The sequence below is a fragment of the Mycteria americana genome, chromosome Z (genome assembly GCF_035582795.1).
Source record: "Mycteria americana isolate JAX WOST 10 ecotype Jacksonville Zoo and Gardens chromosome Z, USCA_MyAme_1.0, whole genome shotgun sequence".
In the NCBI taxonomy this organism is placed as follows: Eukaryota; Metazoa; Chordata; class Aves; order Ciconiiformes; family Ciconiidae; genus Mycteria; species Mycteria americana.
The window spans coordinates 16,355,314-16,373,662 of NC_134396.1; the positions used below are offsets into that span (position 1 = coordinate 16,355,314).

The 18,349-nt window shown below is 35.6% G+C and overlaps 1 protein-coding gene across 11 annotated transcripts in view; it reads right to left on the reverse strand.

Annotated features, from left to right (window-relative positions):
* The window catches only part of ADAMTS6 (ADAM metallopeptidase with thrombospondin type 1 motif 6), a 157,683-nt gene that overhangs the window by 50,740 nt on the left and 88,594 nt on the right, over positions 1-18,349 (reverse strand). For all 11 annotated transcript variants that reach the window (XM_075526679.1, XM_075526678.1, XM_075526673.1 and 8 more), the window contains 3 exons: positions 13,458-13,565; positions 5,590-5,735; positions 3,246-3,309 (listed from right to left, as the gene is read on the reverse strand). In XM_075526679.1, coding sequence (XP_075382794.1) covers positions 3,246-3,309; positions 5,590-5,735; positions 13,458-13,565 — 318 coding nt within the window. The remainder of the gene's footprint in view (positions 1-3,245; positions 3,310-5,589; positions 5,736-13,457; positions 13,566-18,349) is intronic.

Below are 18,349 nucleotides of genomic sequence, written 5' to 3' on the forward strand. Positions count from 1 at the left end.
AAAAGATTCACAGTCAAACTGTAAGAATGGCATCTCCAAATTGCCTGGCCCGAGTCTGCAATTGTTCAAGATTTGTTTTTAAGACCTAGACAATGATAGGCAAAGTTTCCTTTCCAATACTTTGTTTAAATTATTGATTGAAATCTAAGTATAGGTAGGGAATGAAAATTTTGGAATAGAGGACTATAATTTTAAAAGGTTTTGATAAATTGGAGCAGTGATTTGAAATAAAGTAATGGATGCAAATTACTACACTTGAGGAGGAACAATCAACTGTGCAAGCACAAGCTGAGGAATGCTTCCTAAACAGCAGCTCTTAAGAAAGGGATTTGGGCATTACGGATCAACACAGACTAAATAAATATTGTTACTCCTGTAAGAAAAATGTACACAATACTGAAATGAATAAAAAGAATCCCATCACTAAGATGACAGACTAAGTTGGAAGTTACACGTATCTCTGAGAGGCCTCAGCTAGAATCCTGTGCAGAGGTTTGGACACCATGCTTAAAGAAGACGTGCGCTACTGGGATCCCAAAGGCTATTAACACAGAGACTGCCTAGTGTAAAGACAACTAAGAGACATGACAGTAGTCTGCAAACACAGGAAAGGCTCTCATAGAGGGAGTATTATCAGCTGGGGAAAGAGTAAGCAAAGGTCTTAAAGGATGGGAAAAAAACACACTATATTTTATGAAAACTGTCCTGACTGAAGAATCCTAATGACATCTCCTGGACTGGAGATATTTCAAAACAGGTCAGCTGCCTAACCATCAGTTAAGAATGGTTTAATGACAGTTGATTTTGCCTTTGAGCCAGGGAATAGCCTGAATGGCAACCTCAGATACCTTCTAGATGCTCCTTCTGTGACCCTATAAGCTGCTTCTCAGTAATAAAGAGAGAATAAGGGAAGCAAAACCAACTAAGAATAAAACTGTCTGAAAAGTGTCTGACTATGAAATAAAATATGATAAGAATAAAACAGATCCTAGCAATATTTTGACAGTATTACTAGGTAGCTATGGTACCATTGTTAATAATAAAAAAGCATTAAAAAATCGTTGTATATTTGTGAGGGGGCAGGATTATGTATTATGTGAACTTTCCTGTATACTAGTTACTGTGGCAGATGCTAAATAATATCTATAGGCGATAAACATTTTAAATAAGAATGCCTGGACAATTACCTCACAAGGGTCCTCAAAGAGTTAAGGGTGGAGGGCTCCAGTGTGCCAATGTGAATTTTTAAACAAATCTTAGACTGTGTGTACAAACTGAAATAGTGCTAATGCAATTAAAAAGGTCATTATTTGAAAAGGACAAATAGAATATTCTAGGTTACAGTTTGCCTTACATCATCCCAAATTAACAGAAAAGTTGGCACAGACTTGACTGATAGAGGTTTAAAAGAGAGATAAATAATAATACAAATCAGTATTTTGTATAAGAATAGGTTTCATCAACTAAAACTTTTTACAATTCCTGGTTAAATTAAAGGGTAATGGAATATGTTTAGATTTTGATAAGGCACTTAACTTAGTAGGACAGAACATCCTGACTGAAAAAAAGAGAAACAAACCTGTACTAGTTCAGTAAAGCATACATTAAATTTATTAAATATTGACTGATGGATTTCAACAGACAGATTTCAGTAAGGAATCATCACTTAGTTGGTGAATTTGTAGGTGAATTTCCTATCAACTGTAAGAATAAGAAACACACTCAGTGTTGCTTGACATTTTCATTTGTGAATTGGAACTCTGAAAAAATTTCTTGTTTATGAAGTCTTCCAATCACAAAAAGACCATCTGAGTGAAAATAAAGAGGAAGGTAAATTAATTATAGTGGATCATCTGATAAGCTGGAACTATTCAAATGAAAATTGCACAAAGACAGCCAGGCGCAAAGATACACATCTACAGAAAAAAATGAGATCGTCAAAGTGTCAGAATGGTGCACTGTAATTTGGAAGGTCGTATGACTGGAAAAGTTTTACAGCTCCTACTGGACAAGCAGCTCAGCTTCAGTTTCTCTTACAACACCGTGGCCACAAGGCCTAACACACTTCTCAGCTGCATGAGCAGAGCAGCTGTGATTAGCAGTAGGACAGTAATTTTTAATTTGGAAATTTGTAATACTGCCTAATAATGAGAACAACCTCCTCAGAGAAGTTTGCAGAACTAATACTTATGATAATTAGCAGCGATCATAAAGCAAGTTTTTTTCAAGGAATCAGCATATTAACTACTGTATTTTTTCCTGAAATATATCAAAAGATAAACAGGTGAAACAACACCTTTAGGTACAGACTCTCCCACTGTTACGAACTTTCTTGATTTAAGAAGAAAATTAAGACGAATTTGAAGCTAAAATAATATGAAAGCCTGTTTCTGTTTGTAGTGCTACTGACTTGGAAACTTACTAGTGAAATTCTTTATTGGTGTGTACTTTTTTCTGGTTCAATTTTTAACATACTTGAATTTGCAATTTAGGTTCATAATTTGATTTTATACATTTATACTCTGCCCCACCCCCTCAGTGGTAGTTCATTATTTGACAGGCTCAGCTCTAAAATAAAACTGTGTGATCATTCTGGTAATACAAGAACCAGCAGACACCTGATGGCAAAACAGCAGGTTTAAAACACACCAGAAGAAATACATTTTCACAGAATGTGTAAGAGGATTGTGTAACACATTAGCACCGGAAGTTATAAAGGTATAAAAAGGGTAAGAGGGTTTAAAAGTGGATTCATGGAGGATACTTCCATTTGTGGCACTTAATCTGGTACAGATACGATGTGGAGCTCAAGAAATCTTTAGACACCCAGCTTCTGGAAACTCATACGATACATCCATGGAAAAGTCATGCCTTAGCTGCCAAAAGTTTATAGTTTTTCCCTAAACACCTGTTATTGGCCACTGCTGGGAGACAAGACACTGGGCTAGACAGACTTTTGCTCTGATGTGGAATGCTCCTCGTTCACCTTTAACATGGATGCTCAAGCTGAACTCACTCCAGGCCTTAATGCAAAGGCACCATCTGGGCATCATATTGAGACAGGGATCCTAACATTCAGCAGAACACGTAGGGTGCCTGCAATACAGAAGTGCCCTAAAGGACTGTTTGCCAATAAAATGCAGAATTCACAGCTTTTCTGAACTAGGAAAAAATGCATCCATTGCTTCTAAAATGTAAAACAGACAAGTTAATTATACATTTATAGTGGAACAAAATTTACTTACATCAGTATTACAGGAGCGATACCTCTTCCTTTCTCCAAGACAGTATTTGCCTCCACCTGAAGGCCTGGAAAAACATTTTTTATGTGTTAGTACATGTATTAGTACAAACACAAGTTCATGAGATATACTAATGCATTATTAGTATAAATACAAGGCCAAGAGATATATATTATATAAATAAAAATAAAAGTACATGGAAGTTTTATGGTGAGATTTTTAAATATTTTATTTAATAAGAATTGTAGCATTGACTTGAATTGGAGCAGATACAAAACAATACTGGATATTTGAAAATCGTCACTCATATAGCATGTTTGCATAGATCCCAAGCAATACACTTTAACTGTATTTTGAGCATACTAAAAAGGCATTGTGTTTTTACTTATTTGCTTGCTTTGTAAAACTAGAATGAGAAATGTGTAAACAACCTATGTGATACTTTTTTTAAAATCTTCTCATATTACACTTGAAAATGTAACAAAATGAAGAAACACTGCCTGCTAAATACTGGAGCCAGCAAAGACTGCATTTTCTAGTTCAAGAATCTGATTCTGATTTGAATTAAGCAGTATTAAATCTCAGGAAACTCTAGAGTAAGCAGGTTTCTATTACTGTGAATAAGACATTGGGTCTTAAATTCCCAAACTGTTCAAGAACCTTATCTATCTTCCACAGAGGTCAAATAATGAATTAACATTGACTTAAATGGAAGATTAATCAGACATCAGCTCTTTGGCTCATAACATGAAAGCAGAAAGGAAAAACGCTTGGTGTTTGTTTTATAATAAAGAAATAAAATAATTTACAATTAACTAAAAAGAAAATCAATACTATTTTTCACATTACAAACATTTAACTAGGCAACACTATCCTTGAACCAAAAGGAATTTTTTTCTAATGCAGACATACACCACCAAATGCATTTGCTTGCTGTACTGTTAAACATCTAAAATTTAATCACCTTTCAACATACCAACCCATACACAGGATGACAGGAGTAGTTAAAAAAATCTTAGGAAATTACTCATGCTCCAAAAAAACATTTCACTAGCATTTTTACATACTACTGTGAAAAAAATAATGATTTTAATTTATTATTCTCTCAGTAACATAGTCTGACATGTTATCGATGCATATGGATAATCTTTGCTTTTGAATCCATTCAGTAAGTAGTGCTATTTGCCAGATTTGATAGTTAATTGCTAACGATAGGAGGTGAACAGACCACCTTAAGCACCAGTAATGTGATATTATGGTGTCTGTCTTGCAGAGCATAGTGGAAAGCTGATGTACAGCCTGGCTTGCAAAACATGGGTACAAGCAACAAAGAACCTAAGTGTACAGAGAGGAAAAGAAAAGAAAGGAGTGATGAAAGCCACAGAATGGATTTTTATGAAAGAAGCACAAAAGCTTAATGTTTTCAAGAAAAAGTGGTCTTAAAAACTAATAATGGTGATGGAAATAGCGATTATGGGACATGACAAGAACAAAGTACAGAGCAATAAAACTATCCTTCTGCAAAGGCCTATAGCTGTGATGAGGTAACCAGAACAGAGCAAGCAGCAACAGAAAAAAGCAGTGATTCATTCAGCAAAGAACAGCAATGGAAATACATAAGCATTCCTCATCTGAGAAGCACTAGTGACAGAGAGAGGAGCACTTACCTGACAGACCTCCTCTGGAACAGTGCTCAGGACATTGAAAAACAGATAGATGACAGGATAGATGACAGGACCAATACAGATACACACAACAGATCAAGATGTAGTGGAGAAGCTGGCCCCTCTTGAGAGAGAGTATGGACCAATAGGGAGTTGTGGCAAGGAGAGAAGTTGCTGAATTGTTTTAAGAGTCAGTGGGAAGTCACAACTAAGTGTTGGACATGACAGTATATGGTATTGTATGCAATATAATATTACTAACTATGGTTTATATGTAAGCAGTTGTATGCAAAAGCTTGGAAATACTGTGTTGTCTTTTTAATAAGTAACTAGCAATAGTTATTTTATATCCCAGACAAGCATTAGAGGTAATATGTCTTAAGAAAGAAATCTACCTAAGCCATAATTTAAATATGTTTTGCATGAACAGCAAGTTGGAGAAAGAAAACCATTCTGGTTACTGCTAAATATAAATCCAGCTATCTTTAGAGTACATAAGATACATTAAAAATGTTAGAAGCATGTCTAGTGAACTTCTCCTGTTTAAGTGTTTCTGTCTGCTATTTTGAAGACAAATGTTGGCAAACTAGCAAAACATTTTTACAGATAACATGTGAAACCACAGTTCTGAATAATTTCCAAATGTGTCTTTTTGTTGGCTCCGGCTTACTTTAGCTACTTACGCTGGACTGTCACAGTGTCTTATAGATGAAGAGACTCCTCCCCCGCAGGTCCTGCTGCACTCTCCCCATATTGACCACGGACCCCAACCCCCATCTATGCTCTGGGGCCAAGTGCCAAAAGGTACGCACTCTCCTTGATAACACCACTGAAAGATTTCACAAAAAAACCACAAAATTAGCTTCCAGGCTGACAGAGCTATCAGGACAGAAAAATATAAGGGTCAGGCAATGACCAATTATAGGCATTAGCATTCTCTGTATAGATAACAAGACTAATATTTTACTTTTTCTAGCCATGTTTAGACATTGGTGAGGGTGTGTGTGATTTGTTAATTGTCTTCACTAAGTCCTGAATTATAGGTCCCTAACACACACCAGAAGTTAAAGCAAGCTTAAAATAAAGATTTTCTTTTTTCTTCATACATCTTCCTTAATGTTTCACATTAAAGGAACTGCAAGTTGCTTACATTCTTTTAAACACTAAGGTTCATTTCTAAGATTAGTTTAGTAAAACACCCTCCACTTAGGATTCATGTAGGGGCTTCATTATGCGAAATGAAAAATTCCCCACTATAGTATTTTTAACAAACTATTCCCTTACATTTTAAAAAAAGAAAATCTGGACGAGGTTACAATGGAAGAAGAATTTGTTGCAGTACTTCATTTATACTAACCCTACAGACATAATAAAAGTAGTGCCAAAGCATTAGACATGGTACAGAAAATCAGTATATAATAGTGACTGGCCACTTGTTCAGGGACAGAATGAACATGCATACTTCACTCATGCAAACACTTAAACTTTGCAATAGTGTTACTTACATTGGACATGCAAAATGACAGACAATTCGCACGAATGGCTAATTGTTAAAATAAGTTTATAATTTCCTTAGTCAGAAACCTTTTTTAAACCATTCAGAAATAATCCTGGAGCCCATAGTTTGATCCACATTCTGGTGTCACTGAGAATCCGGAGTAGCTCGGTTAGATAACCCTTTCCCACCGTTATAGGCTTAGGTGACAGAGTAGAGCACGGCCTCAGGTCTACTGTGACCTGAATCTGCACATTTCACTTCCAAAAGGTGGGCATCTGCTGTTTAACTCCCTTGAATTCCTATAACAGACACAGTATTGACCGTTTCCAAAAAGAAACCCAGACAACTTCTGTGTCCAAAATCAGCCATATGAATTTGACAAAAAGCACTGAGACATGCACAAAAGACATGGACAGACAGACATATCCCTGTCCACCCACAAGCACTGGAAGACTCAGCGTTGACTTTATACTAATAGGTACAGCAAAGCCAAGTTTTCTCTTCTCCTGAGTCCCAAGGCTCACCTAAAGCCTCAGTCCCAGCAACGCAGGACATATGTAAACAAGTAAATACAGCCATTCACAATGACCTGAATTATTCTAGATTTTTCTGAAACCAACTGAAAAGAGAATTTAACCTTCAATCATTACTCAGAAAAAAAAATTGATATGAACAAGCATTGTGCAGTGTTAGTTAAAGAAAATGAATAAAAATCCTTATTTTTTCATTAAAAATTTCATTTTGAATAAAAGGTACTTCTAGACTGTCAAACATGTCAGAGTCTAAGTGTGTAGCTTTCAAGAATGTACATTAAAATGGTATATTAATATTAAAATGTGTAGCTTATCATCAGCAAAGGCACCTAGATACAACATAGTTTTGCATACAAACACATGCTACCATTTAATACAATATTTCCTTATTATATTATTTCCTTGTTATTTCCACATTAATAAGTGTCCAGAAGAGGGCCATGAAAATGATCGGGGGCTGGAGCACCTCTCCTATGAAGACAGACTAAGGGAGTTGGGGTTGTTCAGCCTGGAGAAGGGAAGGCCCTGAGGAGACCTTATAGCAGACCTGAAGAGGGCCTACAAGAAAGCTGGAGAGGGACTTTTTACAAGGGCATGTAGTGATAGGACAAGGGGTAATGGCTTTAAACTGAAACAGGGTAGATTTAGATTAGATATAAGGGAGAAATTCTTCACTATGAAGGTGGTGAGGCACTGGAACAGGTTGCCCAGAGAGGTGGTAGATGCCCCATCCCTGGAAGTGTTCAAGGCCAGGCTGGATGGGGCTTTGAACAACCTGGTCTAGTGGAAGGTGTCCCTGCCCATGGCAGGGGGGGTGGAACTACATGATCTTTAAGGTCCCTTCCAACCCAAACCATTCTATGATTCTATGAAGTGAAACCTGTAGCATTACTTTTCTAGCCACATTAATTCTTGTTTCTTCTCTCAAAACACTTTTATCCTCCATGACCCCTTTCTTCTCTGTATGTGCTGTACGTGTTTTAAAACAGCTGTTATAATCCAGCACATTTCTGTTTATAAGCCTCATCCGCTATCAGTTAGAGAAACAAAAACCAAGCATTAACATGCCTACAGAAAAGATAAAGGAGACTATTTTAAATCTCAAGTTCAAAATGCATTGCCTTTTCTACCAGGTCTGGTCGGGACAGAGTTTTCCTCATAGCAGCCCATATGGGCTTGTGACCAGTGTGGACAACACACTGTTTTAGCTATTGCTAAACAGTGCTTACACACCATCAAGGCTTTCTTGGTTTCTCAGCCTGCCACCCAAGTGAGTAGGCTGGGGGTGGGCAAAAGGTTGGGAGGGGACACAGCAGGGACAGCTGACCCAAACTGACCAAAGGGATATCCCATACCCTGTAACATCATGCTCAGCAGTAAAACTGGCGGTGGGGATGTTTCCAAAGTAGCCACTGCTCAGAGACTGGCTGGGCAACAGTCTGCTGGTGGGAGGTAGTGAGTGATTGCCTTTGATCTCTTGTTCGCTTTTTCTTTCTCTTCCTCTCACTCACTCAACTGTCTATCTCAGCCCATGAGTTTTTCTCACATTTGCCCTTCTGATTCTCTCCTGGGGGAATAGTGAGCGATCAGCTAGGTGGGGCCCTCGTTGCTGGATGGGGTCAACCCACCACACCCTTCTTCAGGAAAAAAAAAACAAAGACACATGGTTTCATGGAGTTGTACTGAGGAAAGGAGGGTTTATCCTTCTTGGGGTTCTAAATTTACAAACCAGAGGTTTATGCCAATAAGTAGGCATCCATCAGAGGAACGTCCCTTCATATGGAGCTTCTCTTAAATCCAGACTATCACTGAATGTCTGTATAACATATAATGCAGTCCATAAAGTGAACTCACATTTTTAGCTAGTATCCATATGGCACAGTGTTTTGCAATGCCTCTAATGGTACAATTATGATGGAGAATGAATTCTTTATGTGAATTACACGAGGGATTAAAATCTTCTGTTTTTCTTCTGTCATGGTTTAGCCCCAGCCAGCAACTAAGCCCCACACAGCCGCTCGCTCACTCCCCCCTGGTGGGATGGGGGAGAGAATCAGAAGAGTAAAAGTGAGAAAACTCATGGGTTGAGATAAAGACAGTTTAATAGGTAAAGCAAAAGCCGCACACACAAGCAAAGCAAAACAAGGAATTCATTCACTCCTTCCCATGGGCAGGCAGGTGTTCAGCCATCTCCAGGAAAGCAGGGCTCCATCACGCCTAACGGTTACTTGGGAAGACAAACGCCATCACTCTGAACGTCCCCCCCTTCCTTCTTCTTCCCCAGCTTTATAAGCTGAGCATAATGCCATATGGTATGGAACAGCCCTTTGGCCAGTTGGGGTCAGCTGTCCCAGCTGTGTCCCCTCCCAGCTTCTTCTGCACCTGGCAGAGCACGGGAAGCTGAAAAGGCCTTGACTGGTACAGCAACAACTAAAACATCTCTGTATTATCAATGCTGTCTTCAGCACAAATCCAAAACACAGCCCCATACCAGCCACTGTAAAGAAAATTAACTCTTTCTCCGCTGAAACCAGCACACTTCTCTTTATAAATTAAATTATAATGATCTCATTATAAATTAAGTGATAATCATTTTATTAACTAAAGACAATAATCTCCTTGCAGCATTCTATTAAAGATGCCACACAAGTACATGAACACTTATCTAATGCTAAAGTCAAAAGCTAAAAATTAAAATGCTTCTAAGAGTAAAAATAAATGCTAATAATTTAATTAAAAATATATTTTATATATTACAAATATGTCAAAATCAAAGTTAAGAAATGAAAGACACTCAGAGTTAAAGTTAAAACCACAAGACTATCACATATGTAAAACATAACACGCAAACCATCCTAACTCTACACTATTATGACTGTATACAATAGGCAGGTGCATTTTACCTGCTTTATTTTTGCAAAGCTGTGGAAAATCCCTGTACTCTGTAATTTCCTCTGTCATGCAAACATTATCTTCCACATTCCCATATTCCTCTGTAAAAACTCCTTAAATGCTGGTTTTTCTTCTCTACTGAAGTTAAATCTGAGGACTCACTGCTCACTTTGGTGTCTTTTCTTAATTTCCTAGTGAAAATTTATCTTTCACCAGAAGCCAGTGATGCATATAATCTCTGTCAGAGTAATTCTAAATGACCAAAATCTTCATTATTTCTAATGGGACTAGAGAAATATGCTTCCTCCACAAATTACAGCAATCTCATCTACTATAATAAGGTAAGGACTCTTGAGTAAGCAGTATATGAAGACACAAGAGCAGGTGACAGCTATTTTAAAAGAACAATCTTTCATTAAAGGTTTAGAACTGAAATGTTAATTATTCTCTAACATTGAGTAAATAACTTTCAATTAGTTCAACTAGAAAGACAGTGGTGATGCATTTGAATATGTATAAAATGTGCAAAAAACTGTGAATAATGTAAGCAGCCTGAAATTTTTCTTATAGAGATCATTAACAATAAAATAAAATGTGATATTGTGGCACATTTGAGATTACTTTTATATGAGTATTAGCTGTTTAACAGAACTAAGATTTACAATAGTATGCGTTTAGGAAACTCACACAGCAAGTACTCTAATATTGAGGAAAATTGATGTCATCTTTTGTAGGGGAAAAAAAAAGATTAATTCAATTTAAATTTGCCATCTTAATTTTAACAATGTATTTTCAATGATTGCTTCTATCATTATTTTGCAAGAAAACTTAATGTCCAATAATAACTTAAATTTACCTTATATTAATGTCCAATAATAACTTAATCACACAATCTTGCTATTTAAACTGTCCTTTCAGCACACTCTGTTTCCACTTTTGCCCCTCATTTACGTCCCTAGCATGGATCTAAACAATGATGTTAGAAAAGGTTACTTTTAAAATTACTTTAAATTCAAAGACAAAATAAACATTACTATCAGTTCTGTCTTATTGTTTTATATGCACCATTTCCTCATCAGAGTCTTTTTAAAAATCTATCAGTTAGTTTACCTTCACAAACACATCTCTGGGTGTACCAGAGAGAAACCTTATGTATATTTAAATTTATTATTACAAATTAGGAAAAAGTGTACCTTTTTGAACCCAGCCGATACATAAAACCCTTCACCAAAGCATGAACATATTAAAGCTTCAAAACAGAACAGATGTACAAGTTCCATCAGTAGCAAGAAACCACTTTATTCTCTTTCCCTGTATGCAGAAAACAGCTCAGTAACTTCTATGGAAAACACTCTAAAAACCTTCAGGTGTAGGCAGACATCTACTGTGGAAAATTTCAACCCAAAGAGTTAAAAGGTTGGCAGGTTTGTATAAGCAACTGAAAGAAGGTTTTATAATAGAGTGTTAGGCCATTTTAATTGTAGAAATCTCTCCCAACTCTGCCAATAAGATATTAATGCACACTGCATCAAATTTTGCTTTGAGTTAATAGTTACACCGAATTTACATTAGTGTAACTAAAAGTAGAATTTGACCCTCCAAATATGATTAAGTACCTGAGATCTTGTTAGGCCTTTAGAGCAGGGAACGTCATTTATTATATATTTGGACACAGCCCAGAAAAAGAGGGCCTAATTTGGTTGTGGCCTTTAGGCATGACTGCAATATAAATGTAATAATAATAATAATAATAATAATAATAATAATAATAATAATAATGTGTTATAGAATGGTAACCTATTATTTTCTCCTTAGTGTGTGGTAAAGAGAACTACATATTTGGAAAGAGTTCATGTTTTCTGTTTTTTTGCTGTCAGGAACTATTAATTTACAGGAACCTTCGAAGCTGCAGTTTACAGATACAATTCTCTGCCGTTAACAGGCATGAACAGTTTACCATTGTAAAACAGTATGGATTCTCTCATTTTCCTCTAAAAGCTAATGATGGAACAAGATACTGATGACTGGAAAAAGATGTTTTGTAGAGAGCAAACTGATTAAAGCCTCTGGCAAGTGGACACAGCAACAGTGTCTTAAAGCATCTCAACTTGTTCCTTGTAGTGTCATGGTTTAAAAAATATAAATTGAGGTAAATTGCTCCTTGTCATTGACAAGGAGTAGTGGTTCCAAAATAAACCTAGACTGTTGATTTAAGAGTAGGGCTTCTAACATTTTCTATTACTGTAATAAAAAGTAATATTTTTGGTAGAATGCGAAGGTCTCTCTATTTTCATTGGCTAACTCTAAGCACTCTATTTTTTTAAACGACCCTTTCAATGAATATATTTAACATGGTTTACCAGTATTTCCAAACTCAGCATGGAAAAGCCATCAGAACAATGCTAGGTCATGGGTCCTGAATGAAACCGTCAACAAGCATTAATAAACTGTGACAGCTGCCCAAAAGCTTTCATTCTTTTTGTTTAAACATCAGATTGCAAGTCAAAATGCAGTGTAATCTTTGTTGAAACTAGCCCAGCTAGCATGGTAAAAGTCAGAATGAGAGTAGATGTCAGTAGCTGTTAGGAAAAAATCCAATCTGAAGCAGTAAATCTTACAGACAGATGAAGCAACTCTTGGACAGATACCGGAAATTGTTTAATATAATAATCTCTATTCACTTTGTACAAACCTGCATAAAATATGTTGTCTTGAAAAAAGGCATATGGAATTAACTTTTTTCCTCAGTACATGTCCTGTAAATTAATAATTAAAATATTTTTCTCTCCTTTTTAAGATCTGCATAGGTTTTGCCTTGTAACTGAGAAACACTCTTTTACTATTCTTAATCTAAAACTAAGTTTCAGAACTTTGTCTGAAACTACTGATATACAGACATTGTTTTAAAATCAAAATTCACATGTTCAGACAGATACAGTAGTACTAGACTTGTCTACTGCAACATTGACTTTCTGTACTTTTCTGTTAGGTAGAAGAGTTTATCAGGCTGCACAGCAAAGTCCTTTAAAGCTAAACAGTAATGCAAGTGTAACTGAATACTAAAAGAATAATTCAAAGTCAAAACAGAAAAGTCACTGGGAAATCTGGGCTTTTAGAAAACCCTTTTATTAAGGCAACATTTTTTCTATAAGCTTGTATGATGCAGCTTATATCTGAAGGAATAAAGAATTTTTTATCTTCTAACAAAATAACAGAGTTCAGGCTCTAGATCTGTGTTACACATTTTCAAAGTCCATGCCGGACCTAGAGTTGTAACAGTCCTTTATGGAAGAGTGCTATAAAAGTTAATAAAGATTAAACTAAAGAGTTTTTACAAAAATTACTCAAAAATATACAGAGAGTATGTAACAGGGTTTTTTTTTTTTTGATCCAGGCTACAGAATTTTATAGTAAGGATAAATGTTTTATTAAATTACATATATAAAATACTTGTGAAATAATTCTGTAGGACACTCCCATTAGGATGCAAATGTATTCTGAAATAACAACTCTTTTTTTTTTTTTAACTCTTGTAGTCGCTCATAAGTACTTTAATTTTCTAGTTCTTTCTTCCTGTAGTCTTTAAACAACAAATTGCTTCTTCAAACAATAAATTATTTGTACTCACCCCCTTTTCAATGCTCCCTGTTTGGCAAAGAGTACCTTCAGCTGCTGGAATGCTGTTGGTAACACAGCGGTTACTTTTGCTGAGGCACCAGAGCTCTCTACACACTTCCTAGGAAAGAAGGCAGAGGCAAGTTGGTCAGAATAAAAGCCTAAAATTGCTTCCAGGCCTCATACACACACGTATACACAAATTTGTTTTGAACAGAGACTATTAGAAACTGGGCTGGAGAGATAAATCTATAGACGGTTGTGAAATATTCTGGAGCAATTTCAAAGCCACCATATTTTACCTAAGAATACTCTGCTAAAAAAAAATTCTGGAAGCATCAAATTGTAGACTACAAGAATGTGTTTTTCACACCTGCCATGCAAGTAATGTTTTATAGTTGCTTTTTTCTTGATTAGTGCTAATACTGGGCTTAGTATATTTTAGTGTTTGCTGTAAAAGGAGTCTTCAGATGTGCTGTAGTATCTCCATTACTGTCACTAGCTGCCTCAAAATTACATGTTAAAAGGATACTATTAATTTTGAAATATGAAACAGCAACAATTATTTTTGTTTCCTTTAGTTAAAACCAAAATTTCTGAGCTCAGAGGACGTGCACTCCTCTTCTGTAACGCTTGCTAGAACAGTGCACATGTATTCAGTACTAATTAAGCTATGTACTAAAATATTTCCTTTAGGCTTTTTAGATTTGCGGCTGATATTTCATAAATGATTTAGCCTATCCTATTTCACCATGTTGTCAGTGTTAAACACAAGTTTTCAAATCATCTTTTTTTCCTACCATATTTTCTCATTTAGTTTTGCACATTTACTCATTTAAATTAAGCCAGTTCTGTTGACATTGGAGATTCATTGTTAAAACTATCTAAGGGTTGAAATTCATAATCTGGGCATGATGCAAAGTTGGCTGAACGCTGGAAATCTTCATAGCTGCTTCAGTTGCCCTTGGATTCGGCTATGTATGCAGAATGGAATCAGAAGTGTTTTGTTTTTACAGTAAATGACTTACATTGTAATCTTTGCCATATTACTTTAAGATCTGTGCACAAGTTCACAACCTGCTTATAGATGTTTTCTATTTTAAAGTATTTTTTAAAATCTGAAAGATACTCAGGTCTTTAAAATGATCTTATGATAGTCATTACTATTTCATTTTATTTAACTGCTGCTTGAAATCATACCCTACAAGTAAGCCTTGTGTAGATTCTATGGTTGAACCTTGGTACAAAGAGCAAAAAGGAAAAGACCGTGTGAGTAAATTAAAGTTATTAGGCACCTCCCCTCCCAAGTTCATTGCTTCTCTGAGGAAATGAATGAGTATCTGGCACCAAGGCTATCTTTTCTATACACATCAACAGGAACAACTGTTAAGTTTTACCCTAAGATTCACGTTTCTTGCATTGTACTGCATATACAAATGGATTTATTTATACATTATTCACTAGCAGCTGCAGGACAAGTTCAACAGTACAAGCTTTTCTTGAATAATGCAAAATTCTTTTCCAAGCTAAAAATCAGATGGTGCCATTCGTGCAGGATTGTTAATACAGTGTATTTAGTTTCCTGATTGGTAGAAGCAAGGTATCTTTTTTAAAAATCCATTAAAAACATACCATATTAGAATGGTCTGAAAGGATGAGGAATGACTCCTGATGATTTCTGGAGTTTCCATCCAATTTTTGACAACTAAACCTAAGCTATTTTGTCCTATTTGGTGGGTGGCTCTATGAAAACTTAAGCAAATTGTTGAGCCTCTTTTTAGGAGAAATATTGCCACTTGTAAAAGCATACTTGCAGCCAATGTAGAACTATCTTACTTTTCAGATTAGAATTTTTCATTGAAGAAATGCAAACACTATAAATATTTACATACTTAGATTTCTAAATAAGACACTTGCTTTTGCCACTCAGCTGATAAAATTTTCAGATTAAGATACACACTTACAAATAAATATACGGTTTAAAATACCAAATAGAACAGGGAAAGAACAGAAGATACATCATGAAGATTCTTGAAAAATCTAACTAGATTACAAATTTCACAGCCATTAAGGTGCTAAAATTCAACACTAAATCAAATTAACATCTAAATCAACCATGAATCCAAACTTCAATATAGTATGGATTTCAAAGTGAAAACCTAAAACTGGTTCCTTTCAGACACAGTATGAGGTGCTCCTGTCATAATCCTGCCTTATTTACTTTTACATGTAATTTACTTGCTCATTTTGTTGAGCAAAATTAGCGTAATTTACTTGCTCATGTTTCACGTGTGGTTTACATTGTCAAATCACAATTAAAAGTGTCAGACTGTGACGATTCTGTAGCCTTGTGACCTCGTGTTTATTTTGCATCTGATCAAGTTCAAATGTTTAAATTAATAGCTGTGCTGACTTTGTGAAATTTGGTTCAATGTTCTGAAAAACCAAAAATTCAACTGCATTAAGAAAGAAAGATTTCAACCGTTCCAATATAGACAGAAGCAAAAAGTCAGATCTGGATAAGAGTCTGGAATTTGAAAACATCTATATTTCAGGGTGATTTGAATCCAGAATTCTGGTTTGTGCTCCAGAGTTCATGTGCAGAATTTCACTTTTGATATGTCTACACAAGTATACCATCTATATATTAACTTATAAGGGGAAGTAATAATTAAAACATTTATTTCATTGCCAGGCTAACATATCCACAAATTAGAGTATTTAACAATTTCCTTCCAATAGGATTCTTTCTGTATACTCAGGCTTCTTCATGGCACTAGACTCCTCCAAGTTCACTGAACTAACATCACCCAGACATTTTAATTCCAAACAAATAATCAGCTGAACTATATGAGTTAATGGACACAGCACTCCAAAACTATTTTAGTCATTCATCTGTTTGCAGGATGATTCTAAGCATGTCAGCTCACGTCCCTGCTCCACAAAATGAGAAAAATATTTTCCTTTTTCCTAAATTGCTTTGGGAGATAGAATGAAAAGCACTATATCAAAACTAGATATTGTTACTGACATAGTCTGGTGGTCCTTATTCAGACCTTAATTTCAGCAGGGGTTTGCCTCAGTAAATCCCTAAAGACAAAACAGAAGTAATGTAAAATTACTATGGGCTGTATCATACTATTAATATTTGAGCAAAAACTTCTGCTTAATTCAGAAAGGAGTTCTGTTTGAGACAGACATACAATATCGCGAAATCAACAGAATATTTCCTTATGGAAAACTATGCGAAACACAGAGGATTTATTAACTAAAATAACACAATGTATCAATTTGTAGAAGTAATTTACATTAAAAACAAGAAATTAAAGTATTTTTGTAATTTCCTTTAAATATAGCCAAACTTATTTAAGAAGTTGTTTATTTTCTCCTGCTGTTTTGCCGTTAAAAGAGTAGCATGTGAAGTACATTCTCCATCACCCTGTACATGAAATGAAAAATAACATTAACAGTGATTTGAAAACAAATAAGGTATCTAAAAAGAAGTGGAAAATCCATCTGTGCTGTTATTTCACTAAATGAAAATGGAATTATAGCAGGTACTACTACGGCTATGTCTTCTTTATTTTCAGCTGATTTTGGAAAGTTAACAGAGAAATTCTGACTAAGGTGCATAAAGCTTTCTGTTCTCCAGCTCAACCCTATACCTGGTACTACCTTAGTTGCATAGTTATTGATCTGAGCTATTTCGTTACTACCACCATCCTATCTGTAACATCTCCAAGCAACTGTTTTTAATAAGCCAGCCTTAAAAACATATGAGGAACTGCCCCAGAAAGGTCAGGCCCAAAATCACTAGTAGAAAGTATACTGCTTTTTTTCCACACACTAACACGCACACACGCATGCACGCACACCCACCCACCCGTACCCACCCACCAACATAAGGTGACCCTTTAGGGTAGCCTTTTCTTCATTGCCGGACACAGGATGAAGCTAACATATCTTCTGCCATTCACCAAATTTGTGTGAATAATTTACTGAAATGAAGACAAAGAAGCATAATCTGAAAATTAATCAATGACCTCAAAGTCAGTCTCCAAATGCGTGGATTTAATAACTATTATTTTGTAAAGCAAACAAGGGCAAGTGTTTTAAAAATCCAGGAAACATAAACTGAAGCTGAGGCCTTTCACAAGATCAAGACAAGATAGATGACAACCTGTAACGGTGTATCTTAGGGCTCCATGACTTCAGTTTGGAATTCGGATGCTTGTATTTGCAGTAAATTAAACAAAGCTGAACCCATCTAGAGAAAAAAAACAGCAAATCAAATTATCTTCCTTTTGCCTAAGTGTTATCAATGATGGAGCCTCTTTCTGTTGTGTCATGCAGAGTTACATATAGGCATTTCAAATTATGTAACATCTAAGCATCCTATATCATAATCATCATAAATGGTAACAATACAGCACAATGAAAACTCAGTAATATGAGCAAAGATCAAATTGCTGTGCTGTTCTTAATGTTTTCAACACTAATGAAAGCCTCCAACAACAGTTAGCAATTTGGCCCATAGTATTAAAAAAATAAGATGGGAAATACATTCACAATGCATATTAAACTATTATAATTTGGGAGTTTCATTTTTTGTTCATAAAGTTTTAAAATGTTAATTAGGATTTTATGTTACTTCAGCATGTTTAATCTATAGTATGCTGCACCTCTTGATGAGCATTTGCTAAAACAGAGCATAAAAATAATTAGCTTGAATTGTAACTTACAATTCAGACCTGAAAAGCATCAACCTAGAGTATTTTCAGCCTCACTGCTGAAATACTGCTGGCAACACAATTAAAACTAGAAGACTATCATTATGGGTGAACTTCAGAAGGTTCAAAGTTTAGTTCAGATAAGCACCCAAAAGTTACCATTTTAGTGCTCCAC